Source organism: Cervus canadensis, chromosome 1, assembly GCF_019320065.1.
Source record: "Cervus canadensis isolate Bull #8, Minnesota chromosome 1, ASM1932006v1, whole genome shotgun sequence".
Taxonomy (NCBI): domain Eukaryota; kingdom Metazoa; phylum Chordata; class Mammalia; order Artiodactyla; family Cervidae; genus Cervus; species Cervus canadensis.
This window is the reverse complement of record NC_057386.1, coordinates 45,582,081-45,602,945: the sequence shown is the minus strand read 5'-3', so window position 1 is coordinate 45,602,945 and position 20,865 is coordinate 45,582,081. Positions and strand designations below refer to the sequence as shown.

The window sequence follows — 20,865 nt, the reverse complement described above, 5'->3', positions numbered from 1 at the left end:
GAGAAGCTGGGGACCATTTCAGGGCTTTGAGAAGGGAGTACAGGAACCAGACACAGCGGGCTGGAAATACAAGAGGAGGCTGAGAGGCTGGTTGATGTGAAGTCCCAAAGGCCTTGGTTGCCTGGTAAGGAGTTTGGATCTAGACCTGTCTGACTGGGATGCATGGAACGGTTTTGAAGCAGGCCAGCAACCTGGTCAGCGTTGCAGGTGCAGGGAGGAGGAGGAGGAAGCTGGGAGAAATCTCTCAAGTGTTTTCACCCTGGGACCCAACATCCCCCACTGTGTAACTTTCTATACTTTCTGGTATGCACCTGGGCCCCAGCTTCCGCAAAGAACCGCTTTCCTCCTCCCTGAGGGCTGAGCGCCCTCCCTGTTGCTGCCCTTCCCCTCCTGTCCAGACAGAGCACAGTGGTTACAAGCCTGGGGTTCAGATCAAGCAGATCTGGATTTAGATCCTGGCCCTACCACTTACTCTGTGACTGAGGGCAAATTACTTGACCTCTCCGAACTCTATGCCTTATTTACAAAGTGGAGTTGTCCCCAAGGCACAAATAAGCCTGCGGTGTGCGGAGTCCACAACACAGTGCCCGGCATGGAGTCTCACTGCGTGACCTTTTGTTTTTCTTTTGTTTTACAGACACAGCCATTCAAAGGGGAGGCTGAACAACCCCCCCGGGAAAGCATTTCTATTTATGCTAGGATGGCTCCCAGGTCCTGGGGTAGGGTTTTGAGAGCAGTCAGGGCAGCAGCTAGAAGCAAATTCAGGGGCAAGAAGAGCAGGGACCCCCTCCCCCAGTGCCACTTTTGTTCTGGTGACATCGGGTTTACTGGCGCTATGGGATTGCAACGGGGTCAACCAATAGACTCTTAATTAAATCGTCCAGGGCACTACCAGTCCCCCCACCATTTCTGAAAATATTTCATTCTTACCTCTGCCCAAGGATCTCAGAATTTGTCTATGCCCCCAGGTATATTCTAGTTCTGTTTCAGCCCAAGGAAACCTAGAAACAAAAAATCATGCAATGCTCACACATACTTTGCAGCCAGGCTTATCAGAATTCTCAGCTTAACTCCACTGGGGGAACACAGAGCCACAGGTTCATTATAGGGCCTCATACTGGCTTGTAGTGATAAGTAATTTAAAACAATATATAGATTGCTTTATATGGAAGCTGGAATCAAGATTTCCAGGAGAAATATCAATAACCTCAGATATGCAGATGACACCACCCTATGGCAGAAAGTGAAGAAAAACTAGAGCCTCTTGATGAAAGTGAAGGAGGGTGAAAAAGTTAAAGCTCAACATTCAGAAAAAAAGTATCATGGCATCCGGTCTCATCACTTCATGGCAAATAGATGGAGAAACAGTGGAAACAGTGGCAGACTTTATTTCTTTGGGCTCCAAAATCACTGCGGATGGTGACTGCACTCATGAAATTAAAAGACACTTACTCCTTGGAAGAAAAGTTATGACCAACCTAGACAGCAATATTAAAAAGCAGAGACATTACTTTACCAACAAAGGTCCATCTAGTTAAGGCCATGGTTTTTTCAGTGGTCATGTATGGATGTGAGAGTTAGACTATAAAGAAAGCTGAGTGCCGAAGAATTGATGCTTTTGAACTGTGGTGTTGGAGAAGACTCTTGAGAGTCCCTTGGACTGCAAGGAGATCAAACCAGTCAATCCTAAAGAAAATTAATCCTGAATATTCATTAGAAGGACTGATGCTGAAGCTGAAGCTCCAACACTTTGGCCACCTGATGCAAAGAGATGACTCACTGGAAAAGACCCTGATGCTGGGAAAGACTGAAGGCAGAAGTAGAAGGGGACAACAGAGGACGAGATGGTTGGATGACATTGGTGACTAAATGCACAAGTTTGAGCAAGCTCTGGGAGTTGGTGATGGACAGGGAAGCCTGGCATGCTACAGTCCATGGGGTCGCAGAGTCAGACATGACTGAGCGACTAAACAACAAATACATATATATATATATATATATATATATAGAGAGAGAGAGAGAGAGAGAGAGAGAGTGTTTTTTTTTTACCACGCAGCAAGCAAGATCTTAGTTCCCTGTCTAGGAATTGAACCCGTGCCCCATGCAGTGTGAGCAAGGAGTCTTAATCACTGGATGGCCAGAGAAGTCCCTGAAGCATTATATCTGAAATCCCAACCCATTCAATTAATATAAAATACAAAATTTGCCTGAATTTAAGATTTGGTTGGTTAAGTCATTTTGGTTCGCTGAGTCACTTTGGGCTAAGGATTGTACACTCCTAGGAGCCTGTTCACTCTTCTCTATGGTTAGGATTACCTTGGTGAAAAAAACCCGACAGGCTCTGTCCATAGTCCGTGGCTCCGGTTCAGCTGAAGACACCTGAGGTGCAAATGAAAGACTCCAAGGGATGGGAGATGTGAGCCCACCTACAGCTTCTGAAGCCCAGAGGACAAAGACCTGAACCTGGGACTCGGCCCTTGCTCCCTCGGAGCCGAGGATCCCACTGGCTCTCAGAGGCTGTCTGGCCAGATCCTGGGGCCTTTAACCGTAAGTGGAGAATGAATGAAACAAGGGAGGGGAAGCCAGAGGCTAGACTTGAACACTCTCCTCTAACACCTACCCCACGGAAGAAGGTGGGGAGTGGAGTTCTCTCAGCCCCAGAGTGTTGGGGCAGTCCTGTCTCAAGGATACTTCTGGAAATTAAGTCCATCTGGGTCTAAACAATCGCTAAATTAGCCTTCCCCTTGTTGGCAGCATCAAGAATGGCAGGGCGAAAGCTAAATGAGAAACTGAGATAACAAGTTTGGAGCCAACTCGGAAACTTTTCAAGAAACATCCTTGTTGCTAATAACATGTCTGGGGGCTGGTGGGGATTCTAGGATTAGTGTTCAGGAGATAGAAATGGGTAACAACGGGGGAGGTGTGATCTTTCCTAAGTGCCACACCAGGTATTAAAATAAACAGGCTCTCTTGCCTCCTGGAGCTGGGGGTGGCAGGGAAAAGAAATCTGGGTCCAAGCAAAACCAGAAAAAGCATCAATGCCTGGGGTGGGAGTAGGAAGGCTCCAACCCAGAGTCCTCAGCTCTTCCTGTGGCCTCAGGAGCAACGCACCTGAGGGCTCAGTGTTTCCTAACTTCGCATTCGGTCGGAGGAGGATCTCAGGCGATCTCAGGAGGAGGTCTCTGGCCATTGTGCCCTGCTTCTGGAGACTGAACTGCACTGGGATGTAGGGGCTTAGCAAGGCTGGCCCTTGGCCTGGTGGCTCAAAGGAGTGGGATGAAAAGCAGCAATCAAGACAGAGGGTCAGAAGATGTGGCTTTACCTCCTCTCACCTGAAAAATGGGGATAACACTCTCAATTCACGGGACAGGCAGGCAGGCATCTTGTGCAGGAGTGCTTTGCCATTTTTCAGCTGCCAAAAGAGTGCCGTTACTCCAGGAGAGGCAGTAGGCAAACAGGTGTCTTTCTCTGGCAGGGAGTCTCAACCCTGCCCTTTTAGAAACACCTGGGGAATTTTTTGAAATGCAGGTTGTCCCAGGCCCTTCCCAACTGGCTAAGAATTGTCAGCCTTTCATGAGAGCTCTAGGATGTGATCAATGTGCACCCAAGAGTTAAGAGCTTCTGCCCTAAGGATTTTCTTGGCCAAAACTGACATTCTTAGTTGCTGAATCCAATCAGATCTCAGTAAGGCCTATCCCTCTTCATATCTCTGACTCTGAACCTCCACAAAGCCCACCCTGACCCCACTTCCCTGCCAGTTATTCCAGTTAGAACTTGGGCCAACTGTAGCCAGCATGTGGCGACAGCCCAAGAGTTCCTAGCTGCGATAAAGTTTTCATAGTGTTTGAACATCCACGTAAGAGAAGCGGTTACTGTGAGCAGCCCTGTGCACCTCCCCTACACTGGTGACTGAGGGGTCCCATCTGGGCACGGGACCCCTCAGCCTCGCTCCCCCATGCCAGGCTGTAGGAGACTTCAGAGTCCAGTCATCAGAACCAGGGCCAGCGCCTTCGGCCTGACCACACCTGGCTCGCGTGTCCCCAGCCACACAAATGCAGGTGATTAGATCTGAACTCCTTGGGAAGCTTGATTGAAAGCAGAATTCTATCCACTTGGGAACATGCAGGCCCCCAGTGCAGATCCAAGAGGCTTCTTATGAGTGGGTCAGTGAAACGTCTGGGCTGAGAGGACACTGATGGGAAGCTCTGCTGGGCTCCTCCTGCCCCTGGCCCATCCGCTTGGGTCCTGGAGGGGACCTGCCAGGGAAGACGGACTGGCTCCTCCGAGCACTGCCTGCAGCGAGATGCCTGAGTGGTGATGGTGGTGGTGACGGCAGCGGGGGCTGGGGAGACAGGAGCCTCTGAGGCGTGTGATGCTTCCTCAGGCCCATCTCCACATTTCATCTGGCTAAACCCCCGGGAGGGCCGGGCAGCCAAAAGGCAAGTTCTAATAGCATGGTTATTAATACCCCATCCTTCCCCTGGCCCGCTGTGTTCTGTCCTCGAGTTTCAGTTCTGGGAACAAAGTACGCAGCACAAACTTCATTTTGTGTAAATGAGAGTTTATTGATGAACACAAAGTCAAGCTTCCCCTGCCCCCCACCCTCCCCCAGAACAGATCCCAACAACAAAAGAATGGTAAGTTTTCTCAGGGCAACACTTACCCCCCTCCCCCTCTCTCCAGTCCCAAGGTTCGCAATGCAGACACACGAAACAGGCTTGGGCGAGGGCAGACACTCAGGGAATCTCTGACCAGCAAGAGTTCCGGGTGTGTGCGCGCTTGCCATGCCCTTTGTGAGGTGCCCGCTGACGTTACAGAGACAGGCTGCAGCGGCGGACAGGGGACTGCAGGGCAACCTCCGCTCGTCCGGTTCGGCCAAGCTTGAAACGGGCCCCGAGGGACACTGCAGTGGAGGGACAGGCTCTGCCTCTTCAGGAGAGGGGTCCTAATCGTGAAGCAGAATCCCTCCCCAGCGGCTCAGGGGCAAACCAGGAGACGGCCTCTCGAAGGAGCGGAGGGCTGGCAGACCGGCCGGGTCAGCTGAGAAGTCCAGCTGTGGCCCATGACTGCCGGGGAGGCTGAGGAGCCGGGTTTCAGGGGTGGAGGGACACACTGTGGTCTCCGTACCACACTGTCCCGTCTGCTTACCCTGCCACAAGCTCTGCTGCCTGGGACTGCGGTCTGCTTCGAGGCGAGAACGCAGCGTTTGGAGTGGGGACCTTCTTCACTGCTTGCATCGCACTGACTCCACGAGCAATCTCCCAACCACAGAGCTTCACCCACCCCTGCCCAGCATCCTGGGCCATTTCCTGTTCTTCACGTGCCTGCGGGGTTCCTGTCCCTCGCCCCAAGAATTCTCCTCGTGGAGAGTGTCAAGGCCTAAGAAACTGCTTTGGGGGACCTGCTCCCGTAGCTCTCCAAGTGGCACGAGTCAGGATCATTTCACTTGCAACATGGGTAACAGGGTACTTTCTGCTGTTTTCTAGGGTTCTGCCTCTTGGACGCACTTTTAGGTCCAAGTCCCACGTGAGGTCTTGGACCCAGGCACCTCTGATGAGAGCAGGGGCATCTGAGCAGCAGTCTCAGTCATGGACCCTGAATCCTGGGTGCCGGGCAGCAGCAGTGCCCACAGGTGAAACAGAGAAGCCTGCTGGACAGACTGGTGTTCTGGGCACAGAGCACGCTTTGACAGCCACACCCAATGTGTCTAGGGGGGCAGGGGTTCTCACGTTTCCTGATCTTTTGAGAGATGACAAGGACGGCTTGGCCCTCTGAGGTGATCTCAACTGCCTGGGAGCCTAAGCAACACAAGCGCCGAGCGGATCAGAGAGCCGAGGCAGGACTGTGGGCACCAGCAGCTCACTTCCTCCCCACACCCACCCTGCTGGCCTCCGGCACCGAGGGGCCTCCATTCCGGCATCAGGGTTTACCTTCAAGTCCCTGGACAGAGACTCTGCTGCCACCAGATGCCAATGAATGGAGCGCCAGCATCTGCATGGAGTGTGGGAGCCATGAGGAAGCAGGCACCGGAAAGGTAAGAGAAAGGCATCGAGGAAAGAAAGTCAACGAGAGGGTCCCGCGGTGAGAACAACTCTGACGGGGATTCGGAGACCCAGCCCCCACCTCTGCTACTGAAACAGTCAGCAGTCCTCAGGCCGTAACATCCTGTTAGTCTTTTATCTTTTTTCTTTTTAGAAAAACAAGGTTGGATGAGTTGTTATTTTAAGTAAGTCTGTTTCAACTCTAAAACCAAAATTTTAGATGTGAACTGGACCTGAGATTAAATTAAATCCAGAGCAGGAGATGGGGGGAGGGCATTTTGATTTCTGAAATTCTTTCATCAGTTTATTCACGGATTCAACCTCGGAAAAGGACTGTAGTAAGTTCTCCTTCTCAGGCTCGGTGCCATCAGGCCCCATTTCCTACACCCTCCAGCACCATTCAAGGAAGACCACTATTTCTGGCTGCAGCGCATCAAACAAGATGAAAATACAGGGCAGGAGGAATCACAGGAAAAGGAGTTTGGAGAGAAAAGAAAGTGATCAGGAACAAGACTGCCACAGGGTGGCAAGAAACTGCGTCTCTTCCCTCCAGGACTGTGCAGTCGTCTTAACACTTCTCTCAGCTACACACTATTCCCTCTATTTCTCACATGTACAAAAATATAAAACAATAAAGTGCAGTTCACGTTTCAGTGACACTATTCCTTGCTTTAATATTTTTTTGTTGTCTTTTTCTGCTTTTGAAACGAGCTCTCGATTACAAAATATCAAACTACACTCAAAACTGCAGCCACTGTAAGGACAGCACGGAGAAGCCCACAGTAAGGACGGACAGCAGCGGGTGGCGCGAGGTGGGGACTGACGAAGCAGTGGTTACAGACGGTCACAGGAAGCTAACACTATCCAACAGGCGGCGTCCTAACATTAGCACAGGTTAGACTAGTCACTACCTTGGCGGACAGCCTCGGTGTGTTCAGGTTCAGATTCTACATGGCGATAACAGTTTCTTCCAGTTAAAGAGCTCTTGGCCTGCACCGGTCACAGGGTGGCTGGAGGGCACTGGGCCAGTCTATTAGTTTTTCAAGATGCTGTCATAGACCTGATAGATGTACTGGGAGACCTCGGGAGCTCTACACTTCAGCGACAGCTGTGCGGAGGAAAGGAGAAGGAAGATTATTAGCATGGAGGCTGGCATTCACTCAAAAGGTATCCAAGTACTCAGTTCAAGGAAAGCTCTTTCTGATACAAGGGGAGAAGGGCTTCTATCGTTGAGCAGCCAAACAAAGAGACCCTGCGGACAGGAGGTGCTGCGGGTTTTAGAATTTCAGTTTAGTCAATGTCTAGCTGTGCTGTGTTCCCACCCCCATCCTACGTGGGTCTGCAAAGTTAGGAAGCAATTCACAGGAAACACCGTAGGGGACAGAGGCTTTCCTGCTTTGCTAGGAGTCACAGGGACTATCACCAAGTGAAAAGGGACGGGCTAAAACCCTCAACTTGGTGGTCATTTCACCTCTCTATTCCAGTTTCTGTCTTCACAAGGATGGTTATTTCAGTCCCAATTCAGGAGGATGGATAACTAAATAAAATAAAAGCAGGAGCTAGATAGCTCCAAGTAACTAGTCTTCACTGTATTATATGGAAAAGAGCACACACTGCTAGGGAATGAAGATAAGAAGCAACATGCGCTTCTCTTGTAGCTCAGATGGTAAAGAATCTGCCTGCAATGCAGGAGACCTGGGTTCGAAAGATCCCCTGGAGAAGGAAATGGACAACCCACTCCAGTATACTTTGCCTGGAAATCCCATGGACAGAGGAGTCTGGTGGGCTGCAGTCCATGGGGTTACAAAGAGTCAGGTACGACTGAGCGACTAACACTAACACTAACACTAAAGAGACATTTACCGAGTATAACTGTACCATTTATGACAACAGTGTTATCTTTCAGCTTCTGCCTCTTATTCAGGCTGGTCAGATACTTCTCATACCACTCTACTTGTTTATTACCACCTCTTTGTCTTGTCTAACAATTACCAAATTAAAATATTAAAAAGATTTCAATGCTGAACACTGAGATTTTCACTTTGTGGGTCAACAAGTGCAAAATTTAAACCTAGATTTGGACTCCTGAATTGTACCAGATTAGGCAAATTCACCAGCTTCACAATGACGTTAACAAAAGAAGCATATAAATTGCATTTAGAACCAGAAATTTTAATCCCTGTTTTTTGTATTACTGACATCATTGCTTGTTTATTAAAGGAGATGAACAAAAGTTGTCTTTAACGATGTATCACCATAAGATTTTACATTATCTTACCTCTTTATTGTCTTATGAGAGACTAATGATTTGACCAAGTTCAAAGAGGTGAGAATAGTTTTGGCAAAAATGTCAGGAAGATGATTGGTCAACCCCAATCTTTCTTCTTGAGAAAACTCACATCCTCAGAACTGAATGAGATTTTAAAAATGCAAAACCAAGCCAAACAAAAAGAACATCAAGAGAGGCTCTATTTAAAATTTATAGCTTTAATATGCATTCTCTAAGGCATTTCCAGAACTGCTGCTTGACATCCATCAGGAAAGACAATTCTGATACATGTAAATCAAAATGTGTAACTAATTTTAGAATATAAATATAAAACAGCTCCCTACTTTGGTCCAAGTTGCAGCTCTAGGCCTTTCCCTGACTTTCTGCTCCTCCTCCAGCCTTTCCACTGTCAGTGTTGTAGACAGTTCTCGTGGGAAAGTACGTGGGTTCAGAAGAGGAGGAGGAGAGGAAGCTAAAAAGAGTAAGAACAGCCTAAGGGAATTAACTCCCAGACTAAAGAGGGGGTAGTTCCTCCCCCAAATACAGTTCTGTATTTTTTCACATCTTTGTAGCAGTATTGGAACTTCCAACCAGTTGGAGATCCACTTTTGGTTCACCAGTGATAAGAAAATGTTGTCTTCCTCAATAAAAGCCCAAAGCGGGCACTGGCAGGAGTCTAGATGCAGACAGTTTGAGCTGCTCTTTGGAGGTGGGAGGAGAGGGAGGGGAGGAGAGGGAGGGAAGGAAGGGTAAGAAGAGGAGGAAGAATCTCTTTCTCTGGATTGTTCTATCACATCCCTCCCCCAGACACCCCAGCCTTTAACAATGGGTTAAGTTTAGGGTTAAATCCATTCCTTGCTTTTCAACAAGTACAGTTAAGACAAGCTGGAATACATTAAAAAAAAAAAAAAAAAGACAAGCTGGAACACATTAAAAATTTTTTTTTTTTTTTGCTAATTCCTAAAGAAAGCAAGAAGGAAATGTACATTAAAAAAAAAAGCTAAAAAAAATCTGATTTAGGATTCTGGTCTCATTTTATACGGGAAAAGACATCTTTCCAGGATTTTAACTTTCGAAGCACTAAGCTACTTATGTGTCACATCTTTCACACCAACCACTGAGGAATGCCACCCACCTAGACTCACCTCCCCTGCCTAGGTAATAAGCCAAGGACTTAAACATCTACTTCAGGTTTATGGCCTGGAACACAGACTTCTTCACCTGGGACAAGTAATCTTTCCAGGTGAGACAGAGCTACTTAGAGATTAAGAGGGCTCTTCCCCCTGGGATAAACAAACCTTCTTAATGACATACAGTAAGGGGATGAAGGAAGTGATTTATCATGTAGTGTACTACTACTCCAGAGAAGGCAATGGCACCCCACTCCAGTACTCTTGCCTGGAAAATCCCATGGACGGAGGAGCCTGGCAGGCTTCAGTCCATGGGGTCGCTAAGAGTCAGACACGACTGAGTGACTTCGCTTTCCCTTTTCACTTTCATGCATTGGAGAAGGAAATGGCAACCCACTCCAGCGTTCTCGCCTGGAGAATACCAGGGACGGGGGAGCCTGGAGGGCTGCCGTCTGTGGGGTCGCACAGAGTCGGACACGACTGAAGCGACTTAGCAGCAGCAGCAGCACTACTCAGTCATCAAAAACAAACACACACCAAACTATTAACACATGCAATGACTTAAGACAGATGTCAAGGATATTATGCTAAGTGGGAAAAAAGTCTGAAAAGGATAGGAACTGAATTTATAGAACCCTCTCAAAATGACAAAATTATAGTAATGGGAAACAAACATATCAGTGATTCCCATGGGTTAGGCGTGGGGTGAGTCTGTAACTATAAAGAGATAGCAAGAAGGAGTTTTTTCGTGGTGACAGAACAGTTCTGTTCCTGATCGTGGTGGTGATTATCACAAATGTGATAAGATTTCATAGTACTGTACACTCCTTAACCAAATAAAATAAAATAAAAATAATGATGTAAAAACTGGTGAATTTGGGTGTAAGATGTTCTCAATGAGGAACACTCAGTGGAAGATATATGGGAACTCTATGTACCATTTTTAAAACTTTATGTGAGTCTTAAACTAGTTCCAAATAAGAAGCTTTTAAACATTTTAAATCAACTATGCAGCTACTAAGAGGTCTTTCTCAAAATTCTCACAATCCTTAATGAATACAAAGAATACAGTTAGGAAGTGTTTAGATATATGAATTCTTAGCACAACTTACCAACAACTTCTGTAATCTTGAACAAGTTATTAATCATTCTGAACCGTGGTTTCCTTATCTGGAATCTGGGGGTAATCATGCTACTCTTTTTTTTTTTCCATTTATTTTTATTAGTTGGAGGCTACCTACTTTACAATTCATGCTACTCTAATCTAGCTGAGATGAAATACTGCAGACAATAAAAATAATGAATGATAAAAAAACAAAACACACACACAAATACACATACTTTGAGAAAATTTCTAGGGAAGTAAATGGAGCTATTTTACAAGACCTGATTTTACAGTAAAAACCTGTCCCTCCAGAAGAGCAGATAGGGCTTTCCCTTTCTTGGGGAACTCAAGGAAAATGACAGGATAGTTTTTTACAAAAAAAGACAAAAGACTGGCAGCGGAGGAGGTGGGTGGGAGGAGTGTACAGTTTATGGGAGAAGCCTCAAGTTTCTCAGCTCACAAACGCTTGGGCAAAAAAATCTAGTTAGATGGGACGTAGTATCACTCATACACACACACTTGTCCAGCTTACTTCAACGGAAACCTAGAATTTTCATTTCAGGGTGGTACTACTTCCTATATGCTAATGAACACACGCTTGCCTTAAAATTAAGGAATGGAGTCAGACTTTTCTCGGCTAAATGGCTAAAAAGCTCACTTAATCTACTGAATATAAAGCTTTATCAGTTATTCAATTTTTGAACCTTACTTTTCTCATCACTTTCCTTTCCCCTCATTCAAAACAGTGTACAAAAGCCTTGAACATGAAGCCAGAAGAATATGGTATTTCCCCTATCCCAAGGGTTTTCATAATATACTTTACAAAATGCAGATGACAAGCAGCATCCTACTGGGAGACAATATTTTACAACAGTAAATAAATGGCCAGTGCCTAGGGCATTACGGCTGTGCTGATTAACAAAGCAACCAGCTCCTCCCCTAAAAATAAGGCCAGGATTTCAATTTTAGCCCAGCATGGCACTGAGGAAGTTTCCTAAAGTCCCCTTTCAGGCTATAAAAAGTGTGTCCCATTTTGCCGTAATTTTTCAACAAGCATTTAGGACATACAATATCACTAAAGAGGCTCATATGTTCAGGGATTTTGACATCCTTACGTCCAAAAGCAGGAATGGGCTTGAAATGAGCTACGAAAACAATCCTCTTAGCAGCCTGTTACAGTACCACATGCACGGATACGCTAAATGAGCATTAACCAATACTGATGAAGTTGCAGGTTCTGTGAGCAGCTCTGTATATACCTGGAGGAGTCTGAGGTACTCCGGCTGCCAGAGGTCCCTTCCTGGTGAATGGGGGCAGAACAAGGTCTTCTAAGAATGCAACTGGGGACTTTTTTGACTGCTTGTTTTGGATATCTGGGGAGTGAAGGAACTCCACCAGGTCTTTCCTGGCAAATTAAAAAATGCTAAGAAAAAAATGAAGGGCTCTTACCTCCCTCCGTGAACCCATCTCACCCATTCTGAAAAAGGCCTTACCGTGTAATTGGGGTTTCCTGGTTGGATACGTAGCTCGGCCAAAATCCAAATGCCGTTAGTGAGCTTCAGGGATTGGTACAGCATGTCCTGCCCTTCCACATTCCTCTTGGCAATAGTATAAACATTGTTGTTTTGCAACTTGCTGGAAACAGTGTCTAGAAACACAGATTCAAAATGCAACACCTTCAGCTAAAATATCCAACAAGGATGCTGTGAGCCATGTGTGCTCAATTAGCCCCTGATAAGCACCGTCACATGCACATGTGCACGTTTCAGAAAGCCCTTCTCCCACAAGAGCAAAGTGTGAGGAAGCTCTTCAAGTGCCTATGCACCACATTCCAGGCCAGAAAATGGAATAAGGTGTGACTAAACATCAGTGTTTAAGAACTACCTGTGGAGATTATGGTGGGTCTAAGCCATTGGTATCCTCAAACTACTACTAGGAGCTAGACCGGTAAAAATGCACTGAAGTGGACAGAGACAGAAATGGGTGAATGGGTGACTGCCATGTTGGGATTCACTTCTGGAACATTGGTCCCAGATCCATAGGGATCCAAAGATTGACAACTGAATCTCCAACAATACTTCCCAAGCCACTACTACTCCACCATGAGTCATTCTGGCCTTACGTGCCAGGATCAGAAAAGCACCCAGTTGCAGAAATCCTGCAAATCAAATTTGTTAGCCTTGATGTTAAGGTGTTTGTTTTCTGTTTTGTTTTTTTTTTTTTAAAGCAGGCGAATGATTTCTTAAACCTCTGGGGAATATCATACCCCAAATTAATAATGAAACAAACTGCCTCAACAAAAGTTCTTTGGAAAGACTGAAGTTGTACAAAGATGATTATTCCAAGGCCTGTAAGCTCAACTGCCATTTCTGGTTAGAACGGGGGGCCTTTGTAGTCATCAATGCAGGATAAGAACAAGTTGGTGTTTGGGGTCTTCCTTGTGACTACATATCGCACCAAAGACATGACATTCTAGAATTAAAGGTCATTTCTCTCTCCTTGTTCTCTGACTGCTAACATGAGATGCTGCAGCACCAGAGAAACTTTAAGAACAGAGATGATAAACACCATTTCTTTGTTGATAGTTTATTACATTTGCTTCTAATAAGAATTACTCAGGAACTAAATTCTCCCCACATAAAAACCAGTCATACTCTATGGGAGAAGGCTGCTGTGATGGATGGTCTTTCTATTCTCCTAGACGGTAAACCCTCTGAGCACAGGGATCCTAGGGTTTTTCATCACTGTGCTTCTCACAGTATCTGGGACACAATGAGTACCTACCATCAATACCTGTGAATAAGCCTCTGACTCAGGTGTTGGAGATGCCGACATGTGCATAATGCCATAGGCATTAAAAAACATTATTTAAGACATTTCCCCAAAGAAATCCAAATGGCCGACAGACACATGAAAAGATGCTCAACATCCCTAACAGATAGTGATAATAGATAAATGCAAACCAAAACTAGAATGAGGCACCACCTCACACTAGCCAGAATGGCCATTATTTAAAACTCTACAAATAACAAATGCTGGAGAGGATGTGGAGAAAAGAAAACTCTCCTATGCTGTTGGTGGGAATGTAAATTGGTGTAGCCACTATGGAAAACAACATGGAAGTTCCTCAAAAAACAAAACAGAATTACCATATGATCCAGCAATCCCACTTTTGGACAAATATCCAGACGAAATTATAATTAAAGAAGACACATGCGTTCCTATGCCCACAGCAGCACCATCCACAATCGCCGAGACCGGCCAACAACCTAAATGTCCATCTGCAGATGAACGGACGAAGCAGATGTGGTACACATCTACAAGGGAATCTGCTCAGCCAGGAAAAAGAGCAAAACAATGCTATCTGCCACAACACAGATGGAGCTAGAGATCATTATACTATGTGAAGTGAGTCAAAAAGATAAATACCATATTATATCATACGTGACATATCTGTAGAATCTAAAATATGACACAAATGGACTTATCTATGAAACAGAAACAGATTCACAGACATAAAGAAAAGACCTGTGGTTGCCATGGGCGAGGTAGGTAGGGGGAGGAATGGAATGGGAGGTTTGGGTTAGCAGATGCAAACTACTGAATACAGAATGGGTGAACAACAAGGGCCTACTGTATAGTACAGGGAGCTATATTCAATATCCTGCGATAAATCATGGTGGAAAAAAAGGCAAAAACATATGTGTGTGTGTGTGTGTAACTGAATCACTTTGCTATGTAGCAGAAACTAACACAATATTTATATCAACTACACTTCAATTAAAACAAACAAACAAACAAACAAAGCCAACTTTCTCTGGGGAGTTCTTTGGTGGTCTAGTGGTTAGGATTTGGAGATTTCACTGCTGTGGCCCAGGTTCAATCCCTGGTCAGGAAACTGAAATCCCATAAGCTGTCAGGCTGCCAAAAAAAAAAAAAATCTGCCAGAAAAACATCTTTTGTTTAGTTATTTGAAGTACAGCTGATTTACAAAACTGTGTTTCAGGTGTTCAGCAAAATGATTCAGACACATACAAATATATATATATATGTGTGTGTGTGTATATATATATATATACATATATATATATACTTTTTCTAATATTCTTTTCCATGATAGGTTATTATAAGATATTGACTATAGTTCCCTGTGCTATACATTAAATCCTTTTTATCTGTTTTCTATATAGTAGTACGTATCACATGTATGGATGTGAGAGTTGGACTATAAAGAAAGCTGAGCACCAAAGTATTGATGCTTTTGAACTGTGGTGCTGGAGAAGACTCTTGAGAGTCCCTTGGACTGCAAGGAGATCCAACCAGTCCATCCTAAAGGAAATCAGTCCTGAATATTCACTGGAAGAGCTGAAGCTGAAGCTGAAACTCCAATACTGTGGCCACCTAATTCAAAGAGTTGACTCATTTGAAAACACCCTGATGCTGGCAAAGACTGAAGGCAGGAGGAAAAAGACGACGACAGAGGATGAGACGGTTGGATGGCATCACTGACTCGATGGACATGAGTTTGAGCAAGCTCCGGGAGTTGGTGATGGACAGGAAGCCTGGCGTGCTACAGTCCATGGGGTCACAAAGAGTCGGACACGACTGAATGACTGAACTGAATTGAACTGATGTATCTGTTAATCCCATATTCCTAATTTATCTCTCCTCCTTCCCTTTTACCGTTTGGTAACCATAATTTTGCTTTCTATGTTTACGAATGTAAAAACCATCTATTTAGATGTGGTCTAATTTTGCAGGTAGTTCTTGCCCTGATGTCTTTCTTCCACATTCAACCCAGCGAACGCTCAGGGCAGGAGGTATTGAAGCCCATTCATTAAACAACTGCATCACACTTAGTTATGGCTTAATTTCCCTCCTTTTATTTCCAGTTTCCACTAACACCAAGCAGAGTAGTTGTAACTCAAGAATGGGTTCTCTTTGAGAAGCCACAATGTTTATCTCAAGGTCGTTATGCACAAGACTGAGGGAGGAGGGAGCCTCAATATACTTTTTCATCACCTTCTGGGGGGTCAGGCAGTTCTGGTTGTCACCTTGGTTCCCACTATGAAGGGCTCTTGCAGCTCAGACTGAGTTGCTAGGCAACATCACCAGCTGGAGTTTGGCTTACATCTTTTGACAGGACTGTCTTTAACACGAGGAGGATTGCTTTAAGTTGTAAAAGCCATTCCCAAGTTTCAAGGCTCTTGCCCATTTCCAAGGAAACAGAAAATACACACGACAGGATCTTCTGTTGAAGTTCTACCATGTTGCACAGGCACATGTTCTAGACAACATACAGAGCAAGGCCCAGATGCCTACAGATATGTCATGCGTTTAAGTAACAGGTGACAGGCTAAGTAAGTGGTGATAGGCTAAAAAAGAGATGATAGGCTAAGAAATGGAAGCACCCAAACACACATACACACTCACCCACTCCAGAATTAAAAAACATGGCCAAAAGCCAGACGGAATAAGCCAGTTGAATGGATGTAACTTTAATGTGTTTGGAAGCATTCTGGTTAGGAACCTGGCTCTGCTCCTACTGAATGGCTGTTATTGTGATTTCTATCAGAATACTGCATGGAGGGAAGAGGGGTCTATAACATAAGTATGTGTGAGTCAATTTTTCTGGCTGCACCACAGAGCCTGTGAGATCTTAGTTCCCTGACCAGGGATTGAACCCATACCCCTGCACTGGAAGTGTGGAGTCTTAACCACTGGATGGCCAGGGAAGTCTCTGTGAGTCAATTTTTATAAACCTTAGACTGTAGGTTTGAGCTAGAGGGCTTGAAGGTGGTAGGATAACCAGACTCTGCTAAGTGAACTTATTAAGAACGGCAATGGGACTTCCCTGGTGGCAGAGTGGATAAGAATCTGCTTGCCAGTGGAGGGAACATGGGTTCGATCTCTGGTCTGGAAGGATTCTACCAAGACCACGCTCTAGAACCTGTGAGCCACAACTACGGAGCCCAGGAGCAACAACTACTGAAGCCCATGCACGCCCTAGAGTCTGTGCTCCACAAGAGAAGCCACCGCAAGCAGCAGCCCATGCGATGCAATGAAGAGTATTTCCTGCTTGCCATAATCAGAGAAACCCTAAACAAAGCAATGAAGACGCCGCGCAGCCAACTTAGAAAAAAACAGAACAAAAAGAATGGCAATGGGAGCCAATGTAAAGAAGCTTCCCAGCCAGACTGGGATACACTTCTTGACAAAATGTCACAGTTCTTTGTGTTTGTTTCTTAAACATATCCAAACTCCTGGGGAAATACGACGGAATCTAATAGCTGTGACTTGGAGAATGAGAATGTAATGTAAAGACACTGAGATCTGCCCTACAGGACAAGAGCTTTTATTAAAAGACAGTCAAATACGGTTACACACGCATTAAGATGTAATTTCTTTGGGTTCATTTGTCTCCTACCTCGTATCTGACTTTGGGTCTAAGGCCTAAAATCTTAGAAGATGGGAATGTGGTCTTCCCTCCTTCATCTTCCTACCTTAGCTAAGGTCGCACCTCTTCCAGCAGCCGTAAGAGTGAAGAAGGTACTCGGAGAGCGGGAAGAGGGACCTGCACATGGGACCCAGCTGTGGGACACCATCATCAGCAAGCTGCAAACCACTGTGCCTGCTGAAAAGAACACCTTTCTTTTTTCAATCGTTTGAACAACCAAATTGTATTTAAGTGCTGACTGGCAATATGCACCTATATTTATGAAATGGGGAGAACCGTGACCAAACAAAGAAACGGAACTCACCCTCACCTAGTCCCTGTGCCTGAAGAAATATCTGTCCCTTATTAGAGAGCCTAACTAGAAAATACAGATGCAACATGTCTCTGAGCAAAAGAAGCACTTAATTTAAAAAACAGATTTGTAGACCACTTGCCCGAAAGATTCTTTTCTGGATATGGCTGGAGATGCAGCTATTTCTTACGTAAGATAGTGGGGTCCCAGATATGACCAGTGCTAGGAAGCAAGGAGACCCATACAACTGGGTGCCTTTTCTGAACCAGTATTTTCCAGTATTTACACCACTAGTGACACATCATAAGCACACTATCATATACACTTTTCTATTAAGAACTGATAAATTATTAAGGCTTAGTAAGAGGGTTTCTTTTCTTCTTTCTTCTCTAGAAGAAATGGAAGAGCAGAAGTAAAAGCTCAATGCTAGGCTGGTCAGTACTTTAAGCCTGAGACTTCCTGTAGCCCTCAGAGTGTTAGCTCCATCTGTCAAATGTCTACTCTGGCACAGAAAAGCTATTTAAAGGGTTGGTGCTATTGTGATTAGGACAGATCAGCTGGAAAGAAGGTATTTTTAGCTCTCAACCCAGGGTGTTGAATCAGAAGGCACTAAACCTGAAAACATTCACGTTAATTGAGCCCTCAGACTGAAAGGAAAAGTAAAGGCTGGGGTAGGTACTCCAGACCTCTGGGTGGAGGGAGAGGAAAAGCTAGAAAGGATTAGCTGCAGAAGTGGTCTTGCAAGACACGCGCAGGGATTCAGCGTGGGAAATGCTGGACGGCCTCGGGCTCCCAGAGGAGAGGAAGCGGCTGGGCACGTTCCCTGGGCTCCATTGCTGCACCACCGCAGAGCGGGGTGTCACTGGAGAACTGATTCGCAGGTATCTGGAGCACCCAAGGCAGGCAGGAACCGGCACGGGGCCACGGCCGAACTGTTCAAAAAAACTGAATTTGTTCTGGGAAACTGTTTCTGTTTACATCAGAAGACATAGCTCCACTGGGAGAAAGGCCAGACACCTTTTCTTTGGCAAGATCACAAATGTACACCAAGGTTCGGAGCCCCCATCTGGAAGCAGGGGGATTTTATTAATCTGACAGGCCAGACTAAAACCCTCAATCATCCAAACTTCCATTTTCTTTTTTGAAAAATCATGTCCCCTTTACATCAGACCTCTGAGACTAAATCTGCTTTCCCAGGACTCTGGCCTTTCTTTGCTCTCTGTAGGCCAGAGTTTTCCTGATCATATATGTTGAAGGAACACTGGTTCTCCGTAAGACGTTAGTAATAAGCATTTTGTGATTTCAAATCCCATAGGGAAAACATTCAGTTGATACTGAGTTAGTGGTTTCCTCAATGCAGGAGGCCTCAGCTTCTAGTGTGCTCACGTGCAATGGCAACTTCTAAGACGGGCACATCATACACTGTACTTCCCAATCTTATGACCACAGAACGCTTTTCTGAGGGACAAGTGTTCTCAGGAGTATAATATATGAAGTGTCCTGGGACTGACCACACAAGGGTGACTATAATCCTAGCCATTAGCCACTGTGGGTTCTGCAGCTGAAGTTTCCTGAAAAAGAGGTTTACAAAACGGAAAACTGTCCAACCTCCCAACTCATCAAATGAGGCTTGCAGTAACTAACCAGTGAGCCTGGGAGAGACAGCAAACACCGTCCCCTACCTAGAACATGGCATAAAAAGCAGCTCAATTTAAATATGAATAATAATAAAAAAAAAACACAACTCAGCAAAAATCTGGTTTTGTTTAATAGCTACATAACCAGTCAGGCTGAGAAACCTAGAGGGCATGTGGTATTTGTGAAGAGAATCAACAAACTGTCATGACAGTGGACATTACAGAAGACTGTCTTCCTCAAACACCTCTCCAAGGGCTAAGGAGAAGCCCTATAAGAAAAAAATCTGTATGGAACACAGAGGATGGACATGTCACAGAGCACACCCACTCCCTGCAAACAAATTTTAAAGAACAAGTTGAAATGTTTAGCCAGTGAGTTGTTTTTCTGTCTGTCTGCCTCGTTCTCCCAGGGCAACACTCTAGCCACAGTGGGAGGGCAGCACGTCGGAAGGAGGAAGTGACGGGGAATGAAGAGAGGCGGCACTGACCGGCATCAGGGGCCACCCTCACTCAAACTCATCAAGTCTCATACTAACCGCAAGGAGAGACCGGGACAAAGGCAAGACCCTGAACCGCTTAGGGCTCCCTCCAGGCCTGAGGACGCCTCAGCGAAACAAGGCCCAGGCACTGCCAGCGCATATTGTTCTTCCTCCCCAGTTCCCAGTCTGAAGTTCTAGTGTAATAATACAACTACTAAGGGGGCTGTAACTTTTTAATGGTGATTAAGGAGGTCGTATCTTCATATGACAGTTGACACAAGGAAAGAAAGAAAAAGGCCACCAATTAGGCTTTAATCAACTATGATGTAGTCTTATTTAATAATAAACAGAGGATTCCAAACAAGGATCTCAGACAGAGTCACTACTGAAGGCTGATGTAAGAGGACAAACAGTCCTTTTAATTCTTGGGACAGCACGTATCTTCAAGTGCCACTCAGTTACCTGATGCTTAGAATGTCCAAGTAACATGACTGATCCATGTTCAACTACTAGACAATCAGGCATGTGGATCCATTCTAGTTCTTAAATCTCAGCTTGTAGCTAATCTAGTGCCTACATCAAGTCATCCCAAGTTTTTAATGAGAAGTCTGCAAAGTAATATACCCTTTACTCACTAGAAACAGGCAGCTGTGAAAAAAAGAGATAGGTAAAGAGAAGACAGACTTTTCAACCATCTAACTGAATATACTAAGATGAAAATGAAATTTAGAGTTATCACTCACCAGCATTTAAATGACATTCCTTAATCTGAAACTGAAGTTCATTTTCATTGGGAATATCCTTCCATGTTGCAAGGAAGACCTGGCGCTCTGTTCGGGGGAAGCAGAGATAAGGCTGGATGTGCACAGTCTGTCAACAGTCTGACATTTAAGCCCCTGAACCGTTTCTCCTGTGGACTGCTGGCCCCAGCAGGACATCCAGCAGCAGCCTGCGACTGGAGCCAATGCTCAGCTCTGCACAAGTGCCACCTTCCAGGTCAGTTAATCCCTCCTGAGTACTAAGATACACTGGGAAAGACTTTAGGGTTGTTTTAGCTCCATAGTTTTCCTATTTAGGTGACTTTGGTAAGTCTTGTGAACTTCCTGATCCTTAATTTCATCATATATTATACCTGCCACACTACCCAAAGACTTATTGTAAGAATCAAACCAATAAAACACCAACACAACTTAATATGTATCAATATAAGCTAGTTTTATTAGCTGGTGGTTTCCTAAATAATGGAAAAGAGAAATATCAACCACCACATGGGGAGTACTAACAATTTATTATAAATTACTGAATTCGTATCTTGAGACAGCAAGAACTCAGGACAGGGCTAAGTGCTAAAACCTGCATGTATTATCTCAAGTCATTACAAAAAAACTATTTCTGCTTTGTAAACATGGAAACTGAAACTCAAAAAAATTAAGCATCTCGCTATAGTCACAAAGC

The 20,865-nt window shown here is 45.1% G+C and overlaps 1 protein-coding gene across 4 annotated transcripts in view; it reads right to left on the bottom strand.

The window, feature by feature from the left end:
• Positions 1-6,689: 6,689 nt before the first annotated feature.
• The window catches only part of AP2B1 (adaptor related protein complex 2 subunit beta 1), a 109,358-nt gene continuing 95,182 nt past the window's right edge, over positions 6,690-20,865 (bottom strand). For all 4 annotated transcript variants that reach the window (XM_043481061.1, XM_043481084.1, XM_043481070.1 and 1 more), the window contains 3 exons: positions 20,154-20,240; positions 12,039-12,193; positions 6,690-7,149 (listed from right to left, as the gene is read on the bottom strand). In XM_043481061.1, coding sequence (XP_043336996.1) covers positions 7,075-7,149; positions 12,039-12,193; positions 20,154-20,240 — 317 coding nt within the window. In that variant the 3' untranslated portion in view covers positions 6,690-7,074. The remainder of the gene's footprint in view (positions 7,150-12,038; positions 12,194-20,153; positions 20,241-20,865) is intronic.